Source organism: Nycticebus coucang, chromosome 15, assembly GCF_027406575.1.
Source record: "Nycticebus coucang isolate mNycCou1 chromosome 15, mNycCou1.pri, whole genome shotgun sequence".
NCBI lineage: Eukaryota > Metazoa > Chordata > Mammalia > Primates > Lorisidae > Nycticebus > Nycticebus coucang.
Window position 1 is genome coordinate 83,007,726 of NC_069794.1, and position 25,396 is coordinate 83,033,121.

Genomic DNA, 25,396 nt, shown 5'->3' on the forward strand with positions numbered 1-25,396 from the left:
ACTGATCTTTTCCTAATTGGCAAGAAAAGGTGTATGTAATATATAGAATTTTATATTAAATAATTTTAAGGTTTTACAATAAACTGTGCTTAAATCTTCGTTGTGTACCATTATTCATCAAATATTATAATCTAGAAATAGTATCTGATATGTGACCAAGGAGAAATAAATTGTATTTAAAATTACTTTAGTATACTAGTACTTCATGGTCTTACACAGTAAGTAGCATGATCCCCAAAGTTACTTGACCAGGGAAATTTGAGAAATCAGACCATCAGTGGTGTTACTTTAAAGTTATTTGTTAAATGCACCATTTATGAGAAGTTAGCCTTATTACTGTAAAATATGGAATGACTCCATTGAGTAATTATTCAAAATTTATGTGTGAAGTTTTCCTTTTTGTATTTAGTGAGTAAAACAAAATGCTTATGAGAAATTCATGTCTTAACTACAGCATAACAGTCTCTTTTAGCCTATGTATACATGAAATGCCAAAGTAAACATTAACGCATTTACAAAGTACATTTAGTATTCCTCTCTGTCCCCCTCAAAATAGAAAACATCAGTATGAAATAATTCTGCAATTCTGTGCACTTCATCCCTTCATGCTCCCCAGTACCTAGCTCATCTGTGGTGGAAGAATATGATCATTTAAACGCAACAAGAACAGCTTTGTAAATGGGCCTGCCTCCTGTGAGCAGCAGCACAGAGCTAGAATTCATCTCACCATTGGCTCTGCTTCCCGTAAATGAAGGAGTTGAGTAACCAAGAAGCCAGCTAGACCTTCCTCCCTTCCTGAGCTTTGAGAGCCAGGTCTTTGCAAATTCCACCCTTCCTTCCTGAAAGTCTGGGCTTGAAAGGGCAGTCACAGAAAGATGGAAAAACACCCCAGGCTGACCTTTCATCCTTTCTGAGATGGTCTCACTGTTTTGCCATGAAAAGTGTGCCCAGGAGATCTAGTACCAAGAATGGCTTCAGGGTGACTTTTTTTTTAATTAAATCATAACTGTGTACATTAATGCAATCATGGGGTACATGTGCTAGTTTTATATACAATTTGAAATATTTTCATCAAACAGGTTAACATAGCCTTTACAGCATTTTCTTATTGTGTTAAGACATCTGTATTCTACATTTAGTAAATTTCAGACTTTTTAATTGACAGAAAAAGAAATTTAAAACTGTATTATAGAAATTTGATGAACACTCCAAACATTCTGTAGGGAGCATGGGGATTCCACCTGAATGCAGTAACTGAACATTGTGTGTTCTACCCCAAGATAGTTTAGGAGCCAAACATAAGTTTCTATCTCTTTTATAGATAGAGATATTATGTAGTTTCTACCTCTTTCAAGAAGAGAGAAATTATGTAGTGCATAATGGACCTTGTAAATATCCCATGTAAGTATTTTTTAATAAACTTTTAATTTCAGAATAACTTTGGATTTACAAAAAAGTTGGAAAGATAGTCCAGACAGTTGCTGGTTCCCCTACTGCTAACATCTTACATTACCGTAGCACATTCATCACAATTAAGAAACCAATATAGGTACGTTATTGTTAACTAAACTCTATACTGGGCTTTATTTGTATTTCATTTGTTTTTCCCTGATATCTTTTTTCCATTCCAAGAAACCTTCTAGGATATCCATTAACATTTAGTCATCATGCCCCCTTAGACTCCTCCAGAGTAGCACAAATACTTTTAAATTACTGAAATACAATAGTAGGTACTTTGGGATTTTATTACACATGCAATAATTAAGACAGTTAAGCCATAGTCATACTCTGAATCTTGACCCCTTTTCCTTTATGGAAGGAACCCCTACATTTCCTCATTCAAAACATTTTTAGATGACGGTGACTTAGGGAAATACCCTTTCTTGTGCCGGGGTAACTTTAGAAAGAATTAGTAAATTACTCCCTTGACACACCATGATGATCCTTCTTCCAAAAAGTTACTTCTGTTATTTATATCCACCACCACAGCAGGAAAATGAGTCATCTTAACTGTGGATGTTACTGGAGTAAGGAAAAGTAGGGCTCCTTCTTAAAATAATAAGACTGTTTTTCAATGAAAAAAATTAACGTTGACTAGGTTCACTGGGCAGGTCAAATGCAATGGATGAAATAGCCTATTTATTTTTAACTTATGGTAAGTAACCCATAATTAAAGACAATATCTAATTTTGTATATGTGCAACTATCATCATAGGAGAGACAGCATGAAATAGACTGTGAAGAGGGCGAATCTGAGGATAAAGTAATGTTCAATTTCAGGCTGCTTTAAAAAGTGACGGTGGAAAATCCTGTTGTCATGAAGCACTTTAGCTCCTTTGCTTTCATTTCCAGTTTTATAAAAGGAAGTTAGGCCTGGCCTGCTTAACTGCAGAAATATTTTAAGTTAACTAAGGATTTCCACTTCCTCTGCCATCTTCTTGGCTTAGGCCGAGATCACTACATGTGTGAAGCCGTTGTAAGAACCTCATGCAATTCAAGTAAGTGTGTGTGTGTGTGTGTGTGTGTGCGCGCGCGCGCTCCTCCACATCACTCACTGCTACATTAAACCTCCCCATTTCTGAGGGCTTATAACCCTACTCAAAAATATTTTCTAAAGAAGAAAAATGTTCAACATTACGTTCCTTCATGCTGGCAGACCAAACTCTTACCCAGCAGATATTCCTGCTTTCAGGTCACCCAAAACCTTCATCACATTGATTATTATAATCATCAACAGTTATTTTGTGCCTTCGTTACTATAGGCTTGCTTTCTTCAGGTTTCTGCTTATTTTTTTACCTTAGTTCTCATCTCAAAGTTCTGTCCTTTCTAAAGGCCAGACAGAAGACCCAGCTAGAATCCTACCTTCATTTTTCTGAAGCTCCCACCGACCCTCTTCCTAGTGGTTTGTCTCTCCTGAAAACCCTGGGTTTAAATATGCACTCTATTTCCTCTTGGTCTTATTTTCTGTTTACTCATATAGTGTCTATACCAAACTGAGATCATACCAATTAAATAATTCATCATTCCTTTTTTACTTATTATGACCATTGTGTTATTAAATATTTTTGAAATGTGATTTGTAATGGTTGAATAGTCTTCAGTACATTCCGCATCTTTTAAACATTTACATACAGTTAGATATGTAGGTTATTTCCTTTTCCTTTTCTTCAAATAATGCTGCCCTGAACATTTCTTACTCAGCTCTAATTATGTATTTGAGATAAGTTCTAAAAGTGGCCTGCTTGAAAATGATCGTTACTAGGTCCTTGGTATGCATTTGCAGATTACCTTCCAGATATATTACACCTTTCTGTCGCAGTGTATGAACATGTCCTTGTTGTCACTTCTCATTAGTACTGGGTATCACAATTTTCTTATTTGGTTTGTTAACTAGATACTTAAAACCTATCTCATTGTAGTTTTACATAGTCTGGATACAAGCCTGGTATCAGATATGCGTTCTGCAAATATTTTCTCCCAGTCTGAAGCTTGTCCTTTATCTCTTTGTTAACAATTATCTTTCTAAAACCAAAATTTAATTCTGATGACTTTCAGTATATCAAATTTTGACATGGGCTTTGCTTTTGGGGTCATAGCAATGCCTAATCCAAAAATCACAAATATTTTCTCCTATGTTTTCTTCAGCCGTTTTATACCTTTAGGTTTTATATTAGACTTCTGACACATTTTGAGTTAATATTTGCAGATGGCATAAGGTATGTATTAAGGTTGATATTTTTGTGGTAATTAGTAAAAGGTCAGGAATCTTTCCAGATAAGAAAATTAGAATAAACTTTTGGGGGCAGGACACAATTATAAGAGGGACTTTACCTAACAACTGCAATCAATGTAACCTGGTTTCTTGTACACTCTATGAATCCCCAACAATAAAAAATAATAATTAAAAAAAAGAAAATTAGATTAATGAGTCTATCAAAAGCATGTTTGTTGTTTAAAGAAGAAGAAATAAATTTGCCTTTAATACAGTGTAAGCTATTTCTGCCCATTCATATCTTGAGTCTAATTTGGGGCATACCTCAAGTCAATGGATGAATAATGATTAGCAAAAAAAAAAAAAAAAAACGACAACAAAAAATACATTGTTATTACCACTTAGGTTATTTGGAGGGGACGTGTTTGCTTATTTCACCTACACAATTTATGTAATTGTATTAATATATTTATGTAAGTATTTTGGAGGACTTAAGTATAAGATACTCTAGTTAGTAAACGTGAGAACATAATTGCTTTGCAGTTTCATAACCTGTATGCAATTAACATTTGATTTCTAGAATGAAAGGGAGTCAAAGTAATTAACATTCTTGAACCACAAAATTTTTATTATATGAGGAACATCTGTCAGCATTAAGCGACGTGGGCTCTGGGGAATATACTCATAAAAGTTATGAAAGAAAGAACTGTGATAAGTAAGAAAAATTTGTAGTGAAGAGTGCTTGGGGTTATTTGCGAAATAAAACGTTTCTGAGTAATTGGCAGTGCCACCAAAGCCTTTTAACCTCCTGCCTCTCTCTCTGTAGGTCATCAGCTCAATGAGCTCCCTTTCCGAGTACTGCCTGCCTTCCATTCTGCGTACGTTATTTGACTGGTATAAAAGGCAAAACGGAATTGAGGATGAATCACATGAATACAGACCAAGAACAAGCAATAAATCAAAAAGGTACATTTCTTTTGTGTTAGAATTATGGTTTGGGCTGTTTTGTTTTTTTTTAAAGAAATGTTAATAAAAATAAGAGTTATAGGGAATCTAGGTCCTTGTAACTCTTCTGAAGGTAGCTTGCAGGTGCTGCAGGGGCCCCTTGTCTGCTGCAGGGAACCCACTTGCGACACCAAGTCACTGCCAGCACTCACAGTGGAAAGTTCATACACAGACTTATTTCAGCATTGTGGGGACAGGGTGTCAGGGCCACAGGTTGCCTTGTTGCCAGCTTCCTTCCTCTGCCCTCTTCTGTCCAGTCCACACCCAAAGCAGAATGCTGGCTGCAGGCTTTGCCTGACAGGTCGAGATGTTTTAGTTCTTGTTCCAGTAACCTTCAGCGCCCATTGTGCTATAGTGGGTTGTGCCGCCACTAATTAGTCCACTGACTTTGGGCAGCTCACCACCTCTCTCTACCTCAGTCTCTTCATGAGCAAATTGGAGAAGTTAGTTTACACCACTGCTGACTCCTCCTGCCAGCTGAGCATCCTGTTTATTTACTTGTGGTCCCTTCTCTGTGGGCTTGACAAATGGAACTTGCTGCTCATCAAACTTAAGATTCTCATTCGGGCGGCACCTGTGGCTCAAAGGAGTGGGGCACCAGCCCCATGTACCAGAGGTGATGGGTTCAAACCTGGCCCCAGGCAAAACTGCAAAAAAAAAAAAAGATTCTTATTAATGTGTGTCTCCCGTATTTTAGGTAAACATGTAAAATTTCAAATGAAAACCAACCTGTAGCAAGGCAGTGAATACATAGGAAAGTTTAATACACTTACCTTTTTCTTTAAAAAAAAAAAAAAAGAGAGAGATTATTGTAAAAGCAGCTAGATTTCTCCACATGCATGGATTATGTTCCTTTTACAAAATGCTTTTAAAGAAAAATTAATCACTCAGAAAATCAGACATTAAGTTCTTTTTGTGAGTGGTTTATCTTTCTCACTTTTCTTGACAGTCCTAAATACTGTTTTTTTTTAAATGTAGACTTCTCTTGAAATTTAAGACCTGTAATTTTACCAAATTACATTTCATTCGAATTTGTAATGTATAATCTTATAATGTGCTTGAATTTATGCAAGAGTCAATCATTTTTAATCATTTTGTTTGCAGGAGGAGATTAGTAACTTTTTCATATTGAATAATATTTTAGTTGAAGAAAGAAATTTTTAAATTTATAGGTAATTTATGTACTGCAGAATTCACCCATTTAAAGTATATAATTCAGCCTTGTTAGTATATTGGCTGGGTGGTGTAACCATCACCACTGTCTAATTCTATTAGATAGTGAACATTTTCTTCACCTCGACAAGAAATTCTATACCCCACCCACTGCTAATGGGTTAAATATTTTTTAACCTATTGAATTTTAATTCTATATCTGAAAATGCTTCAAGCCATATGATTAATAAGTTAATGAGATAGTTTTGTTATTTTTACATGTTGGCTTATGAACAGATGTTAAAACTTACCTGGGGGTGGGGAGCAGAGCAGTTTTATTGAGTTGAATTAATTGAATTCTAGTTTTGTTCCTCTGCTTTGTCAGAATTTAGTTACTAAAACTAGATTTTTCATGAATTGATCTCTTTATGGATTGAAAATGATAGAGTTTTTAGATTGCTCCACTGATTATTTTCTGGCGATCAGCATAACTACTGAGATTGAATACCGAATCAGGACAGTAAAATTTGACTTGGTAGCATGTTAGTCCCAGTGGAATGTTTATAATAAGAGAATGTGTGCTTAGGACAAAACCAAAAGACAAGGGTCTCTAGAGCATGCTGTGAGCTTCTGTTACCAGAAGAAAGTCAAAAGGAACTTTAGGGACAGCATAAGCAACTGAAAATAGTCAAATGTGAGAGAAATACATTAGGTTATAGTTTCTTAGATTAGTGTAATTATCGACATTTTGACTACCAAAAAAAAGTCTGTCAAATCTTTTTTTTTTTTTTTTTGTCAAATCTTTTTGATTCCTGGCACTTAGACCTCAGACCAGCAATAAAGTTGAATTCAATATTGGGAAAGTATATTGACTTACTAACTAAAGTGGAATCCTAGGTCCAGTTTTTTTTTTCTTCCAATGACTGCTGCTTTCTCAGGCTCCTCTGCCACTCTGGAAGATCCTTATTGGCCGTCCAAAACAAACATGCTCTCAGCCACTGCTGGCCACTCTGGGCGTTGTCCCTCCCTTTGGTCTTCCTAATTACCGGTTTCCTTATGTCGGGCCAGGATACCAGATCGCCGGCCCAGGCCTATCTAATTGTCCGGACGCAGACCACTGTACTACCTTGCTCGGGAACAAGTTCCCTTAGGTCCTGGAGGGCAATTTGTCTTAGTAGGAGAGAGAAACAGTCTTTGAGGGAGAAAAACAGTCTTATTAGGAGAGTGAATCTTAGCAATCTTTGTAGAAGGGCTCCGAGTAGGCACCCTCCAAGCAGAAGGAGGAAAAGAGTTAGAGTGAGTGAGTCCGTGAGAGAAATGAATGAATCCAGAGTAACCTCTCCTGCAGCTACTTATAGAAGTGATCCCATGGCTGTTTGCACCACAGGTGTGAAGACAGCCAGGCACTGATGCTTGTGCTCTCGTACTCTCGTATTAAGGAGAGCTGAATCTCTTCCCCATGCCCTTATCACCAAGGGGTTATCACCAAGGTTGTTATGTCACAGGTGTTTCTTACAGTTACAGAGCGTTAAAAGCTTAACTCTTACTTCTCCTTCCCTTGAATCGTCTGGTCTCTTACATCCTTATTCTGTGATATTATGGATATGAGGTCTGACAGTTAAGTACACGAACGCTTCCTACAAAAGGTACTCCATACCTCACTGCTGAATTTCACTAAAGTCATCTGCAAAGTACTCCCTTGGGCAGTTATGCAGCAATGCCCATGCCTAGTACACCCTTTAAAACAATTTTGGAACTCTTTTTCTGAAATGGCCATCAAAGCTATTGTCATATTATCCTTAATGTCCTGAATGTCATCAAAATGTCTTCCTTTCAATATTTCCTTTATCATTGGGTAAAACAAAAAAGTCACTGGAAGCCAGATTAGGTGAGTAGGGAGGATCTTCCAATATAGTTATTTATTTACTGACTAAAAACTCCCTCCCAGACAGTGCTGTGTGAGGTGGAGCATTAACATGATGCAAGAGCCATGAGTTGTTGGCCAAGATTTTCAGTTAAGACTTTCATAACCTTTCTCTATCCATTTTTACTTGGTCTACTATGCTTCTCACAGTCACCTGACGATTTTGACACACAATTTGATGGATTTTTGCAATATTTTCATCAGTTCTGCTCGTTGCTGGCCACCCTGTCTTCTCTTCATCAGTGATGCTTTCTCTCCCCTCAGAAAAATGTTTAATCCATTTATGCACTCCTGTTTTCTTATTAGCATTATCCCCATAAGCTTGGACTAACGAGTTCCTGATTTCATTTCCACTCTTGCCAAGTTTAACAATAAATTCATGAGTATTTGTTTTTTGCTCTAATTCAAGTTCCCACATTCTCACAACAGCACACAGAAACACATCAACAATAATAAACACCACTCATCAAAACACTGCCACACATTGACGTGACCACAGCTGTAAGATCCTGATGTACCAAAGTCATGAAACCTTACTGAACTATTTGGACAGTGGTACCAGCATAAGCACATGGTGGCAAGTTCACAAACTTAATTGTCAGGTCTTATATAAGGGCTGACTTGTGGATGCCTCCTTCATAAGACAGCTGCAAAGATTTTCCCTTCCCTCAACTATCAGTAGCTCTTTCCAGTGGGTCTTAGAAGACTTCAGACAAATGCTTTTGTCCACTACAATCCTTTCCTGGCAGGGCTGTTCATAAATGATGCTGAATGAATGGGTTCCTGGCCTGTTGATACATTTCCCCCGAAAGGTGAAGATGCACCTTCCCCTCTTAACCCATTCTGTCATCCACTGGTCTTTGTTTGACCTGCTCAAAGTTAAAGAGCACTCCAGAAACTCTTTTGTATATCTTAACTATTACTTTCCTTGCTTTTGATTCTCTCTTAACTAAAGAGAAAAACATTCCATATTTAAAATAGTCTTGATTTATTTTGAAATTATCTTCCTGACAAGTCCAAATCCTATCTTCCTTCCTCACTGGTTTTATTTTAATATATGAATATTGAGCCCTTATATGTTTGGGGGATTATACTAAATACTTGACATGCTTTACCTTCGCAAACAGTCATATAAGTACCATTGTTATTCTCATTTTATAGTTGGAGAGATTGCTGGTAAGTAGAAGAGGCATAATTTTAAGCCAGTACCATTCCACAGCAGAGTCACGGTGCTCTTAGCCACTATTCTGTGCCAAAAAGCCCAGCAGTCATGTCATTTGTCTTTCTTTCTTCAGCTCCAAGCGAGCCTGTGGTCAGAATGACACTGCTTTGCCTCTCCGACCTCTTCCTTCTGCCTTTTTACTCTTCTTCTCTTCTACCACTTCTTCACTTCTTCTTCCCTCCTTTCCCTAATTCTAAGTGGCAAAAGTATAAGAGGAAAGGCAGAGAGGGAGAAAAGAAAAAAGAAAAGCAATGCTCATCCCTTCTCCACACCTACAGTACTGCTTCAGCTGGTGACCCTCTCGTTTCCTTACCATTTCCTTTAATTCCTTTCTCAAGACCCTTTTCATGTACACCTCTGGTATGGTAGCCTTCTCAAGTGTGTTATCAGCTAACAAGACGATAGAATTCCTGGGTGCTCCCTCGGAAAAGTCCACAAGATGAGGTTATAAACTCACAAATAGCTACTCAAGTTAACATGGTTGAAAATTAAATTTGAAGTGAAGTCAAATATGCTCAGCCCAAATCTAATGTTTCTCTACTTGCCACGTTGATAGCAGAGCATTAGCGTGTATTTACCCCTGCAGTCTCGTAATGGTAAAATGAGTTTGCAGTTCACTGGGGAGAAGTCCTAGCTGTTTGATGAATTATGTCACTCTGACAATAACTTCAGTGCCATTTAATGTGAATATTTAAATTTTACAGTGATGAACAACAGCGAGATTATTTGATGGAAAGACGGGACCTCGCCATTGATTTTATTTTTTCTTTAGTATTAATAGAAGTTTTGAAACAGGTAGGTAATAAACTTATTGTTACTTTTAGGTAATATTTATTGTTCTAAAACCTGAAGTTTTGACTGCCTAAGTTTATTGAACTGTTTATGATGTCTAAATACAGGGTCATATGAATTATGTTTATTGATTGCTGCTGATTGTTGTATATAGTTATCGGAAGTATTGTTACTGAGCCATCTTCTTTGTTTCAGATTCCACTTCATCCTGTCATCGACAGTTTACTACATGATGTTATTAACTTGGCTTTCAAGCACTTTAAATACAAAGAAGGGTAAGGTGATTTCTCACCTTAGCATGTTTGAACAAGTTGGGGGCTTAAAACTAAATCAATGAAAAAAAAAAAACAACTAAATCAATGATTTGCTGTTTTCAAATGACTAGGGACTGCTCACTTGCTTAATTATGCTTTACTTAGGTACCTTGGTCCTAACACTGGCAATATGCACATCGTGGCAGACCTGTATGCGGAAGTCATCGGGGTGTTGGCACAAGCCAAGTAAGTGAGCATCAGAACCCTTTACCATAGAACCTGAGTGCCTCCTCTCTCCTTCTGGCCCTAACTTAAGGAATGGGTGGTGTGAGCTGATAAGGAACCAGGGCTTTTTTGCCAGGTATGCCCCATCTCTCACACCAACTAGAATGCTCTTCCAAGGCAGGTACCAAGTTATCATTTTCACATGGCTAGTGGGTCAGATCCATGGGTTTCAGGATATGGCACCAAAGCGAGGGGCTAACCAAATTACTTTCCTCTCTCTCAAAATATTTCAAAGAAATTAGTTTTTAAAGTTCTGTTTTCTATGGTCTGTGAGTGGGTAGTTACAATATATCATCCATAAATGGGAAGATTCCAATAAATGTCCCCTTTACTATAGACCTTACTTAATTCAGCTGAGCTAAAAACGTCCCAGACTCTGTCATGGAAACAAGTCCGGGGGGAAATTCTCATTGCTAAATTTATCTGGCCCCATGGCACTGCTTAGCAGGCTAGAACAAAGTAGTGTTAGAATATTAATAATAATATACCTCTTCCAAAAGTGATGTCACACCTACTTACCCGGCTTCATTTTGTCCAGCCCTGAAGCAAATTGGGCAAAATCCCGAATGCCTCAGTTAAGGAAAATGAGCCAGAGACATAATGTAAATGCACCCCAGGAGGCTTGCTTCAAGCAGCAATGATGCCCTGAGACTTATGAAATGCGGTCCTCAGAAAAAGATTTTTGTGTTCAAGAGTTGGAATTTCCTAATGTAGTAGCACTGAAATATACACTTTATAAAAATTAAAAAAAAAACCAGACCAAAATTTTTTTTCAAGCACTTAGTAAAAGCCAAAACGTAGACAAGAATGTAGGAAATAGACCCTCCCCCCACCAAAAAAAAAAAAAAAAACACACCTTGATTTTAAATCAAATTTATCTACTTATCTAACTATTCCTAACACATAACACATCAGTGTTAGAAAAGAGAGGTAATGTCTAGAGAATGATTCATGGACACCACTGAGAAATAATATCAAGCTCAAAAGCTGAGGGCAACAGAAGGAAAAGAAACCAGCCAAAGCGTACATAAGAATTCAACAATAAACTTACCTGGGCCATTTTGCATGAGGCTGTATTATATTTTTATTATAGCCTATTAAAATAATTGCGGTTCATGAATCATTAAGAAAAAAGGTATAATGCATTTTGGAGGAAATTTTCATTGCAATTGACTAATAAAGGTATTGACATTTTGAATGGAAAAGCTACAATTATCTGGCAAATTAATTCATGTGTATCTATTTCATTCCTATAATAGGTTAGGAAAAAACGAGGTATGAATATGTATTTTGGCTGATTTGTCAAACCCTGAAAATCTTCATATATTCCTTTTTAATTCCTTTGTAATTATTCCCGCATAATTCTCTTCTTCTATTATTTGGAAAGTTTAATATGCCAAAAATGGCTTTTGTGTTTTTCTTAGTTTTTGTGAATCATGCATGATGGTATTGGTTACTGCCGAATGACCTTCCATAGCCACGTGATTCTGAGCTGCTTGTGAATGGGTTGAGAACGTTGTCATAACTAAGCAGTATTCCAAGGTTGTAGCAATTTCCATCTTAGGTCAGATTTGTAGTCCCCCAAGCCGGTGTTGGTGATCCAACAGTGGCTTTTTTTTATTTTCATGACATCAATATTTGTCCCAATTCTGCAATAATAGGGTATAAGAAATGCCTCAGCTGGGACAGTGCCCCAGTGCTTTCTTGTCACTTGCCAACCTTTGGCCAGTCTGCTCCTGGAGTGATCACAGACTCATATAGTCCTTGATGTGTTCCCAGTCCGTCAATGTGTAGTTAACCTTGACTAATAGTTGGTGCAATCTCACTCGTGTCATACCACAAGTTATCTCATTACTTCTTTCTCATAAGTACACCAGGACCATTATTTTATCATTGTCTTAGAAAACAACTGCTTCCTTTATTCCAGGGGGGTGAGGGTTGGACAGTGTATGCTTATCTGATACAAAGCGATTATTATATTTTAAAGTAAAGTTGAGTAATGTAATGATCATAATTTTAAGTTATTTATCTAGTTCCTGGTGGTAATGTTATGAAGTACTTTCCTCATTATGACTAGTATATACTTTGAAATTTCAGTTTTAGCAAGATCACTATTTTTGATCTTACTAGTTTAGTGGTAATACTGCACAAATACCATCATGAAAGAAAAAATTTTTGCTAGTAAGTGGTATTCATACATAGTATTGACTTTTTCAAAGTCAAATAAGTTAAAATTCAATTTGTTAAAGCATTTTGTCCAACTCTGGTAGATTTTATTAAAACAGTGATGACTACTTCGAAGATGCCTAGATTTATTAATAAAAATTTATTAAATAAATTTATTAAATAAAATTTTATTTTTATTTATTAAATAAAAATTTAATAAATTTATTTATTATTAAATCATAGCTGTGTACATTAATGCAATCATGGGGCATCATACACTGGTTTTATAGACCGTTTGACACATTTTCATCACACTGGTTAACATAGCCTTCCTGGCATTTTCTTAGTTATTATGTTCAGACATTTACATTCTACATTTAGCAAGTTTCACATGTACCCTTGTAAGATGCACTGTAGGTGTGGTCCCACCAATAAGATGCCTAGATTTTTAAACTTCTTTTTCCTCCTTTCTCATTCTCAGCATCTTCTTCACCATCAATTTTTTTTTTCTGTAAAATACACAAAAGAATGGTGACTCCGAAGTTTGGAATTTACATTCCAAAATATTTAAGAGTATGGTTGTAAAATCTCAAATAGATATTATCTGACATTAAGTAGATTTTTGTATATCTTAATGAAGTTTGCATTTTAATTTTTATGAATGTCCTAATCTGAAAAAATAATAGATTACTTTGCAATTAATCTCCAAGAGATTTTACTTATAAATTAACAAGTATTTTCTATCAACTATTTAAATTGCACACGAACTTTGTGGCTACCCTGCATTTTAATAGCATTTAATAAATACCAAAGGGGTCAGTTGGGGTGCTATCTTGAAACGGGTATCTTGTAGCAAAACACAAAATGCCACCACAGATCAGGAATATGCCCTGAAATATTCTTAACTACGTTAATAACCCATCAGAGAATATCCATTCATAAGATACTTAAATCTTCTAAAAGCCATTTTTATTTTGTGATCTACTATCTTCCTAAAATCTTTTTTATTGAAAAATACATGTAGCAAACCTAAAAGAAAAATGCATAAGACAATTAAACAAATTGTTATAAAATGAACACTTTGTAAACTGCCCATCTAAGCCAAAAACTAGAAAATTGCCAGCCCTTGAGAATCCCCTCACACCACACTTGCCAACCATCAGCTGGGTGGTTCCCTTTCCTTTTCTTAGACAGGGTCTCGCTCTGTTGCCCCAGCTGGAGTGCAGTGGCATCATTGTAGCTCACTGCAACCTCAAACTCCTGGGCTCAAGTGAACCTCCTGCCTCACCCTCCTGGAGCAGCTGGGACTACAGGCGTCCATTACCATGCCCTGCTAATTTTTTCTATTTTTAGTGGAGGCAGTGTCTTGCTTTTGCTGAGGCTGGTCTCAAACTCCTGGCAAGGGATCCTCCCACCTCAGCCTCCCAGAGTGCTAGGTTTACAGGGTGAGCCACCACACCCACCCTGCACTACCATTCAGTGAAACAATGCCTATGTGTTTGCTGCCTATGTTATCTGGCCTAAAATTTCTACTTTGAGGTGTCAGGAGCACTTTCAAACTTCTCAGATTCTGTTCACCTTTAATTTGTATTATCAAATTACCCTTTCAAATCATGCCTTGCTTCTAATTTGTCATGGAACCTCAGGCTAATAGTCTCAGAAAACAAAATGCAACAGATCTTAGACTGTTTTCTTTGGAGTGTTGGTGGGGGAGGGAGTGGGCAGGAGCTTGTTTTTAAACTAGCCATCTCTCAAGTAGTTTAAACGATTTTTATGTGTACATTCCTTCGCCCTTAGGTATTTTGAAGATCTGCTAATACTTTCTGTCTTAGCTGTAAGCCTGCATAACAATATTATTGCGGTTATAATTAGTATTCTTTTACTTTCAAAACACTATACTTTCCTTGATGCTAGGGACTGTCTTTTTTGTTTATTTGTTTTGCATTTACTAAATCAAAAAATCTCATACATGTAGTATCGCCCATTCACCTTTATCGTATAGATAATTTTAATTTTCCTAATGCTGGATTTTTTTAGCCTAAAAATCTATTTTTCAATAATCATTAAGCTAAAACCATAAAAGAAACAATAGAAAACTTTGGAAATAGGTGTAGGAATATTTCTTGGCATTATTTAGAATACAAATCCAAAAATCACATGCTGTCACTGTCAGAGATTGCTGACCTCGTGTGTTACTGTTCATATGCTCACAATTTGATGTTTCAGGCCCTTGAGGCCTGCAGCTATTTTGGAAATGGCTAAACCCAGGAAATAGGGCTTTTCATCACTCTCAACTTAAGAAATAGGTCATCTTGAGAGGGTCTGAATAACCCTGGGTCGCTCCCTATCCTGAAGGAGATATTAAACATCTTACAGAGTAAGAGAGGAAAAGGAAAAGAAAATTGGATTCTTTGCCAAATCCCAAACATCAGATCCTTGCAAAATGACGGTCACTGTACGTAAACTGATTTGAAGCCCCTGTCACTGTGCCCAGTCACTCCTGGGTGCTGGAGGCCCTCCCTACAGTGCCTTTTCTGCCCACTGTTTGATAAATCACTTATGTTCTCTTCTTAGATTCCCTGCTGTAAAGAAGAAATTTATGGCAGAGCTAAAAGAGTTACGGCACAAAGAGCAGAGCCCATATGTGGTTCAAAGCATTATCAGCTTGATAATGGGGATGAAATTCTTTCGAATTAAAATGTATCCAGTGGAGGATTTCGAGGCCTCTCTTCAGTTTATGCAGGTAATACCTTGGGCAGGAGAGCTCAGGGGCTTTCAACATGACCACTTCCCATCCTCACAATGATGGATCTAGACTATGAAAACCCATTTACATGCCAATATGAAAAGACATCCTACCTTCAATAATGCAGGAAGTGCCTTGTGACCAGTACAGTTGCAGGTAGACAGTTTTATTTTTAATCTTTCATATCATCTTTGGAGTATAATGTACATTGGAGTTTCTCATTTGTTGATATTTTTCCTTTTCACCCACTGTACATATCGTTTTCCAAATAAAATATAGCTTTTTTTTTTTTTACTTTTGTAAATGGATAGCATTGGGTTGGCTACATTAACATTCACAGGCATGAAAACTTTAAATAATAAAGGAAGCTGTTTTACCCATAGTATGAAAAGGAATTTTAATTTTAAAAAATCAACCAAACTGTATGCATTTGACATTTATTGTGTTCATCGTGATATATAACAAAAGAATTGTTGCCAATGAGGACTTACCAGAATATGCAGCTCGTAGAGTGTATGAAGCTTGTGTATCTGAGGGGATTTTTCTAATGCTGCTGTGAATTAGATTTGGTGATGATCTTACTAGAAAGTGTAGATGTAGGTATTATAAACATGGGCTACACCAGTTTACACCCACAAGGATAACTACAATCACAAAGCCAGATAACAAATATGGGTGAGGATATAGAGAAATTGGAGCTCTCACACATTGCTGGTATGAATGTTAAATGCCACAGCCACTTTGGAAAACAGTCTGGCAGTTCCTCAAATAGCTACATAAATTACTACATTACCTAGCAATTCCACTTCTAGGCATATACCCAGGAGAAATGAAAATATATGTCTCCACAAAAACTTGAACACAGATATTCATAGCAGCCTTATTTATAGTAGCTAAAAATGGAAACAATTTAAATATCTATAAAATGATAAACAAATAAACAAAATGTGGTATGTCCATACAATGGAATAGTATTCAGCCATAAAAGTCCATACAATACGGACGAACTTTGAAACATTATGTTTAGTGAAAGAAGCCAGACACAAAAGGTCGCATCTTCTATTATTATATGTGGACATTCTGTTATGGGAAATGTCCAGAATAGGCAAGTCCCTAGGGACAGAAGGTAAATGAGTGGTTTCTAGGGCTGGGAATGAGGGGGAGATCAGAAGGTTGAAGGTGATGGCTAAGGGGTTCAGAGCTTTGGGGGGAGGCCATTAAAAAGTTCTGAATTTGATGGTGGTCATGAAAATACAGCTGTGAATACACTAAGAGCCAGTGAATTGTACACTTTACATGGGTGGAGTACACGGTATGTAAATTAGGCGTTGGTAACTCAGAGAGGCAGGGAGAAAGAGGCTGTGTATCAAACTTCTTGGGTTTTACTTAATTCAAGCCCCTACATTGGCCAGCTCTGTGACCTTGGCCAGTCACACTTCACCCTTCCTGGCCTTGCTAATCTTATCTGCAAGGTGGCAAGAATGGCACTAACCTTAGAGAGCAGTCCTAGGATTCTGAGCACAGGATAAGCACTCAGTAACTAACTGCTAAATATTCTTTAAAAAAAAAAAAAAAAGACTAGGCAAGTGCAGTAGTGAGGACAGGACAATTCTATTATTTTTGTCCCACTCATTAATAATTAATGTATCTGTGTACTTAAATGAAGACATGCGAGTATTTTCATACATATGCAAAGTAAGGAGAAGGCCACCGTCTGGGAACTGTAAAGGAAACAGTCGCTGCCTGTTCTGTATAGGAAAACTGCCTTGATTTCCTATGCTGGTATTTCCCATCTTGGGCCGAGGAACCCAAGGAACCCCAAACTTTAGGAACCGTTTTTAGCTGCCTTCCCGAGGGTAACCAAAAATAAAGGGTAATAGCTAATGTAGCATCAATGTATCATCACATGCATGTAGCCCTGGACTCTTGAATGACAACAATACCTGATAGAGACCACAACAAGTTACTACCAATAAGGCCAGGAAGGGGAAAGGATCAGGCAGAATTCTGGGCAGGCCAAGTACAGCGTGAGACCCTGGGCACCACGAATACCCTTATGTAGACCATAGTCCTCAGGCAATGGCATCCTTTCTTGAGGAGCTATTCCAAAAGCTTCCTTGTCTGAGGTTGGAATGGAAACATTCTAGGCTTGCTTATGAAACTATCTGAATAATAAACACGCCTAAAATGTCAGGGTGAACAAGTAAACAGCTCTGTGCCCGAGGCTGTCAGGCATGGGGCCCAAAATAAGTTTAATGTCCTCTGCCTCTTGCCCTACGTTCACCTTTCTGGGCATCTGTGTTGGTGGGCTAACCAAGGACCCAGTCCCCCTCCCCACCCACAGCAAGTAATCAGTAGAAAATTATTGGAAGTAAAAGTAAATGATTGAATGAACCCATAGGTAATTCAATGGATAAATGTGTGTTTGCTGGTTAGAGAAGCTCTTTGTATGCTATTTGAAATAGAAGAGTGAAAAAAAAAAAGCCTTGCAAAATGTCCTTGAGGCCATTACAAACATTTAGATTTCAATATAAGTGTTTAAATCTAGTGATTTTTAAAAGATTATGGAATATGCTGAATTGATATGTGTGATTGAATTAGGAGCTTTTTGCTGGAATTTGTTTCCGTATACCTTACATGTTCATCTCAATCTTCTCTCCCTCTCTGAATTCTTTTTCTGTGTCCTAGGAATGTGCACATTATTTCCTCGAGGTCAAAGACAAAGACATTAAGCATGCCTTGGCTGGGCTTTTTGTTGAAATCCTTGTTCCAGTCGCTGCCGTGAGTTACGTTTTCATTTCTAAAATCTTCTACAAATTGGATTACAGAATCAGCAATTTCATTAAATATAATATTCACATACATCTCTATTTCAGGCTGTTAAAAATGAAGTAAATGTTCCCTGCCTTAGAAATTTTGTGGAAAGCCTGTATGACACCACGTTGGAACTTTCTTCTCGAAAGAAGCACTCCTTGGTTAGTAACTACAAGAAAATCCAAAACCCAAGTAGAACTGCAGAGACTAAGCTCCAAGGCAGGAGTCTATTCAAGGGTCATAGGCTCCCCAGGTGGAGGCATTACCAACGGCTCTTTCAAAAAGAGGTAGCATTTGAAATTTTGGAGCTCACAGTTAGTGTTGACCATGACGGAGACACATTCGTAGAAGGCCATTAGGCTGTGTCTGTCCAATGACCCTTGTGATCCTAAGGATTCTATTGTTCATTTCCAAGATTGGCTTAACTTGATTTTTTGTTTTAATTTCTGAGAATATTTTCCAACCTGAAGAGTGATGTTTATAACAATTTATCTTCTTGATCTCCAGGAGCCCGCATGGGCTAATTCCTATCCTGATACTCAGAATCAAAATTGAACCAGGCAGGAAAGAGAGTTGGGAAATAGGTAGTTGCTCATAGAAGAGATTCTCTGAAGGCCCAAAAAATAATTCTTGGGAAGGCTTTGAAGAGCAACATAGGGAAGTCTTAAATTACCACCCCCTTTTACCCTCTGTGGTAGATAAACCTCTGGTTTATGAATGAGCACCAGCTATGACTGTGAAAGTCCAGAGGAAGCAGGTTGCTTTGGCCTGGCTGGTTGCTGGCTGGTTCATGTTAGTGTCCACAGTCTGAGCGTCCCCACCATGACTGACTGAGCAGATACTCTAGAGTTGCTTTGTGGGTAATGGTGGCAAATTTGCTCCTTTGTCTGCATTCTGTGGTCATTATGACTAACTGCATGCTTTTTTTGTGTGTATGTGATTACTGATTGGCATTACAGTTGCACTCAGTGGTAGTGGTAGTTCAAAGTAAGTCCATTTAAAACAAAATTAATTTGAAAACACGAACAAGTTAATGAACTATAGAGCACTTAATCTAATTGTGGCAACTGTTTCTTGCTAATTCAAATTAATAGGTGAGCCAGTTACATTTTTATTTGAATCTTCACTGACCTCAATTTTTGTGAGCCATGAAAGTATATACTATCTGGGTTCTGTGTATATGTTTTGGGGATACTGTCTAGAAGCTGTTCTGTCCTCGCTAGTTGCTGTGGGAAACTGGCCCAGTTCTGCAGGAAGAACTCAGGAGCACCTCTGTTTATTTGGTCGTAAGCAAATTCCTCCTGTGGTTAAATTTGTCTTGGTGGCATTTACCAAGGCAATAACATTTCTTTTAGGAATCCTCCTTAATTACAGGAAGGTTGCACGCAAAAGAAAATATATACACCTACCTCTAAGACAGAGATAAGCTAGCAGATGTTTATGAGCAAAAAAGCCAATAACATTTGCAAAATTAATGTGTGTTCCTTTTTTGTTTCTGGGGATTGAGATAGTTACCTAAGATGATGAGTTTGTTTTGAAATTCAAAAGTAAAGACTAAAACAGTGGATCAGATTTCCACGTTATTATACGTGGAACTTATTCTTATACACTATGCACAGTTCTAGATAATTCCACCCCCAGGATTATCAGGAAGCATTCACACAATGTTCAACTCCACCTTTTGCCCACCGGGCTGTGCTACACATTGTCCGGTTTCTTCTGGCCCATATGGCTGCAGCGGGAGACAGTGAGGTGGTGGGTGCAGAGAATGGTGTTACCTGGTTTGTTGAAAGATTAATTATCCTGTGACCGTATCTCTTTTTCCTCAGGCCCTGTATCCCCTGGTGACCTGCCTGCTTTGTGTTAGTCAGAAGCAGCTGTTCCTGAACAGGTGGCACGTTTTCCTCAACAACTGCTTATCTAACCTTAAAGTTAGTATTCGTTGGCTTGAAAACAATATTTTCTAAAAATTGACAGTGCGGTTCTCAGGCCGGTTTATAGGCTTCTGGGAGTATAGCCAAGGATATGGTTCCATTTCTTTTATGCATTGGATATTTGTTGCTATAGAATTTTAAAAATATAATTAGTTATAAAATCTTCTATGTGCTTATACACATTGCCTTTTTTGTTTTTTACTTTTATGACACTTTAATTTGGCGAAGTGGTTAAGATTAATTACATTATTTTGCATGTGCCTTAATTACACAATAATCTACATTAAACCTGTTTAAACACTGATTGAACTGACTCTAAAAACTGATTGTGAAATACAAAATTAGAATCATTCATTTTCTTCAAATTGGCAATGAAATATAATAGGAGTGGATAGAGAATTAAGCCTTTTGGTCCTGCAAAAAGTGAAATAATTTTCAAGGTTATCAACTGTTATATAGTGGCCGCGTCCAGGTCCTTCATTTGGGAATTTATCCATCTGCTCTACAACTCTTAATGCGCAGCCCAACGTCATTTTTGTTATTTGGTCTACTTTTAAATCCAGTTATTAGTTCCACTGAAGTGTGTTTTTTCTTTTACATTTGTTTGAAACAGAAAAGGAAATGATTGAGAAGGCTGATAATGCTGTTTTCTGTATATTTTATGTTTAATATATCTGATTGATTTTTGATTAGAATTAAAATAATATATTGCATAATGATTTATTGCTATAGAGAAAAAGGCCAAAATGTTTTTGTCCAAAGTTGGTTTTGAAACATGGTAGAGCATCTTACTTTGGAACTTAATTGCTTCAAAGTTAGAATCCTGCCTGCAGCCCTGGTCAGAGCCCACCAGATAGATTAAGAAGGTTACAAACAGCCCCGCAGAGAAGCAGGTCTGAATCCTATCAGGATTTCCCTATGCCAACATGTCAAGCATTCATTAGAATTTCTAAAAGAGAAAGGCAGCGAGATCAGAAGAAATAGATGGAGTCAATGCTTATAGAGGGACTGAAGCACTCTCCAGAGTTCAGTTCAGTTCAACAAGGATTTTTGTTGCTGTGAGGTGCCAGGGAAGGTGCTGGCAGCAGGAAGAATGGAACAAGTCAGCTGCATGAAAACTGGATGTAGAATAGAGTCCCTGTCCGTGAAGAGCTTAGGATTTCATCAGGGAATATGTAATGAAGTTTCAAATTGTGTGATGCAGACGGTGAGGGATGTCAAAGTTTGGGGTGCAGAGGTCCCTGTGAGATTCGTGCAGGTCACAGACCCCGTGAATCATGAACGCGGTAGTTCTTAGGCAAAGTGAAGACAATGATAGTTTACTTTATGGGTAATAAACTGTTGGAATTCACTACCCCCAGGCTAAAAGATATAAAAAGATCCTTGATGAGTTACAAATGGAATAAAATTGTATCACATATATTTGGAACTAAACCCAGTAGGGATTTGAATGGGACCATTTTAAAATGCCATTAATATGCAGAATGCTTTCCAAACCTCCTCCTGAGTCCTGAATAGGGAAGAAACACCTGAGGGGGCTAGGGAAGCTAGTAAGGCTTCAGAAGTGTATTTTGTTGTGAATAGTTTCAGTATTTCATGGGATTTAGAACCACCCTTATCAGTTCATAAGGGACCACTAAACCAGCCCCCCCCCATACACCTTTGGCATCCTGCCCTCCCTTCCCGCGCCCTCCCCTGGGTGCTTCAGCATAATAAACCCGGTGTCTGAATCCCACAAGTTGACCGTTGGTAGCCACCTTTGATGTGTTGGGGTGAGGTGAGCCATCAAGAGGACAGGAGAAGTGTGTGAGCAGCAGAAACGCTGCCTGCTATCAAAGTAAACACCCTCTCCGACACAACGCTAGCTAAGTGTCAGTGCCCTGATCGCTCCTCAGCATCAGTCTCTCAGAAGCAGGCTGCTTTGGAAGCACGGAGTTGAATTCTTTAATATTTATACTTCATTAACTTAGTCAACCATTTATTAGCAATATGCCATTGTAAAGTGGTGAAAAATGTACAGCACCTACTCGCCAAGACGTTCACATCCTGCAGGAACTCATGGTCCTTGGAGACCAATAATTTTTTCCATATATTTCATGGCAGAATCTGAACGTATTCAGAGCTATAAAAAATGATGCCTTCCCTTCACATCTGCCATACCACACCTAACTCTGACTAAGGGAAATCTACTTTGAGAACATGATTTAACAGTAATTTTATTTTATTTTTCTTTATTTGCTTATTATTTTATTTCAGATTAATGTGAGGGTACAGTTAGGTTACAATGTTTGCATTTGTTGGGTAGAGTCTCTTTTATAGTTGTGTTCCGTACCGAGGGAAGAGTTCCATCCATCTTTACATTGTGCCCATTAGGTGGGGGCACACCAATCTCCCTCCCTCCCCACCATGACCTCTCCTTCCTTCCCCTTCCCCCCATCTTGAATTGAGTTTTTCTGTTTTGTGGGCATGTATTCTTAGTAAAGTATCACAAGAATGAAAAGCAAGTATCCAATGTACTCATTACTAATATGAAGCCAGTAGATGATTTAATTAACAGTACTTTTAAAATATAATAGTTACTATGTTCATAATAGGTATGTAGTAATTTATTATCCTTCAAAATAGATGAAATGGGGAGAATTTTTTAAATTTCTTATCTTTTAGAAAAATGAATACAACATATCAGTGAGACTTAAATTATAAAAACCAAAACAAACCAATAAAGAAACCTCGAAGGTTAAGAGATACATTTATTGTATGATTAATAACAATTGTTTTCATTCACTGGAGGTCTATTATAAGCCACATGGCCATGACTTTGTATATATATACATTGTCATAGAAGTCATGACAATGCCACAGGTGAATGGCATTGTCATTCTCCTGTGGCACACTCTCCCTGTGCATTCATGGATGTTATTTATGTGAGTCTTAAAAAAATTGCTCAAATAGCAGCACTTCATCTGAAGTTTATGCATGATACAGCCTGGTTTTACAGTTGTTGAAACCAAAGTGCACAATTAGAAAAGATTCTCCTTTGTCTCAGTCACCACTTGTGCTAGGGCTGAAATGCTTTCATTTATTTATTCAGTCAGCTGGGCAACAATTCTTTACAGGTCATCTACCAGGCACGGTTCAGGGCTGGGAATAAGTAATGAATGAGACAGAAATGCTCCTTAGTCTTTTAGAACTTGTAATTTAGTGGAGAAAATAGATAAATACATGAGGAAAAAAAACTTCAGATAGTGATAACTGCTATAAAGAAGATCAAATAGGATATTAGGATGGAGAATGATATATTCAGGGAGGGCAGGGAAGGGAGCTGCAGGCAAGGTATTTTGATTTCCAGTAAAATCTCAAAGCAAGTGTGGTTGCTATAAATACAGTTGATAAAACTTGTCCTCAGTACTTACATATTTCTATGTAAAAATCTCAGTGAGTTTAAGGAGTGCTTTTCTTTAACTTTTCATATAGTAGTAAGTTTATTAATGATTTTTTATAAGCGAAGACAAAGAGTAATATATTAAGGATTTGATAGTCCCACAATCACTACCTGAATGCATTAAAATACATGGCATCATTTATTTTTAAATGACTACTATTCTTTCTGTAAGTACAAAATTTAAATAGTATGTTAAGTCAGACTAGGTAGCTCAGACCTGTAATTTTAGCACTTTGGGAGGCCAAAACAGGAGGATTGCTTGAGGCCAGGTATTCAAGACCATCCTGGGCAACATAGTGAGACCTTGTCTCTTCAAAAAATTAAATTAGCCAGATGTAAAGACACAAAGCTTTAGTTCCAGTTACTCAGGAGGCTGAGGCAGGAGGATCACTTGAGCCCAGGAGTTCAAGGCTGCAGTGAGCTCTGATTGCACCACTGCACTCCACCCTGGGTGACAGAGCATAATCCTATCTCAAGGGGGTGGAGGGGAATATATATATATATATATATATATATATATATATATATATATATATATTTGTTTCAGATCTGTAATAAGGGCACATTAATACAAAATATATATATTATATATAATATATATATAATTAGCTATTTTGTATTAATTTTCAAGGTGTAGTTATTCTGATTTACTGTTAACCTCATTTCTATAACCTTGAGAAAAAAAAATTTTTTTTTGAGACCTGGGTAGAGTGTAGTGGTATCAGTACAAGTCACTACAACCTCAAACTCTTAAGTTCAAGCAATCCTCCCACATCAGCTTCCCAAGTAGCTGGGACTATAGGTATGTGTCACCATGCCCAGATAATTTTTCTACTTTTTAAAAAAATTTATTTAGAGTTGATTTATTTAGGTTTTTGTATGTGAATGAATTTTGGGAGTTTTAGGGTTTTTTTTTTAAGTTCTTTTGAAGTAAATATATTTTTAAATTTCAGAATAATATAAGGGTATGTATGATTAGATTGCATTATTTGCATTTGTTAGGTAAAGTCCAAGTTACAGTTGTAGAGATGGTCTCACTCTTGCTCAGGCTGGTCTTAAGCTCCTGACCCCCAAGTGATTCTCCTGCCTCGGCCTCCCAGAGTTCTAGGAAGAGGAAATCTTTTATCTTTGTTTCAGATCTGTAATAAGGGCACATTTCAAAGTGAAATGTATAAATTCTAATGCACATAAACAAGGCCTAAAAATTAGTGATCAGATGACAAGTGTGTTATTTTTCATGAATGCTTTATTTATCTGACTGTTCAATAGAAAAATAATCTCCATGAATTGTTGGTATGATAATTTTAGAGATTATCCTAAACTTTAGTGAAAAAGTGTGAATTATGATCAAAGTAAATCGATTCAAAGATCAAAAAGAAATGTCAAAAAGATATGCAAAGAAATAGAAAAAGTAGATTTACTTGAATGACTTTCACTGAAAAGGAAAAGAAAACTAGAAGGTATTAAAGTATAACAAGATCAGTAGATTGCTAAAATTGTTTAGCTACCTATGTCAATATGTTTTTACAGGTATCCTAGGCACTCAGAGAATTACGGGGGGATGCCGAAGTATGAGATGCACCTACCACGGGCGGAGGCAGGAGATGGTAGGGGAGAGTGAGGTCACAAAAGTCCCCTCATGTACCACATCATGAAATTTAGACATTTTTCAGTAGGCGAGTAGAAGCCACTTAAGGACTTTAAATGAAGCAAACAATCCTGTTTGTATTTTAAGACTATCATTTGACTGTGCAGACCATGGAAGAAAGGCCAGGGAATTGGTTTCGGAGGCAATTGCAGTGATCATGCCATTATCTCAAAACGCCGAAACCAATTGCCAGTGCGTAATCTACAGGCAAAACAAACTAAAACCCAAGTCAGTCATTTTGCTCTTCAGCCTCTATGGGAGCAAAAAATGAGTAAAAGAATGTCAGTCACAGAAAGATG

The 25,396-nt window shown here is 37.3% G+C and overlaps 1 protein-coding gene across 5 annotated transcripts in view; it reads left to right on the plus strand.

The window, feature by feature from the left end:
• The window catches only part of FRY (FRY microtubule binding protein), a 486,067-nt gene that overhangs the window by 299,475 nt on the left and 161,196 nt on the right, over positions 1 to 25,396 (plus strand). For 4 of the 5 annotated variants that reach the window (XM_053563486.1, XM_053563481.1, XM_053563483.1 and 1 more), the window contains 8 exons: positions 4,540 to 4,679; positions 9,721 to 9,811; positions 10,004 to 10,083; positions 10,228 to 10,308; positions 15,088 to 15,256; positions 17,948 to 18,040; positions 18,136 to 18,234; positions 19,903 to 20,004. In XM_053563486.1, the coding sequence (XP_053419461.1) occupies positions 4,540 to 4,679; positions 9,721 to 9,811; positions 10,004 to 10,083; positions 10,228 to 10,308; positions 15,088 to 15,256; positions 17,948 to 18,040; positions 18,136 to 18,234; positions 19,903 to 20,004 (855 nt within the window). The remainder of the gene's footprint in view (positions 1 to 4,539; positions 4,680 to 9,720; positions 9,812 to 10,003; positions 10,084 to 10,227; positions 10,309 to 15,087; positions 15,257 to 17,947; positions 18,041 to 18,135; positions 18,235 to 19,902; positions 20,005 to 25,396) is intronic. The other variant, XM_053563485.1, reaches the window with a different exon arrangement.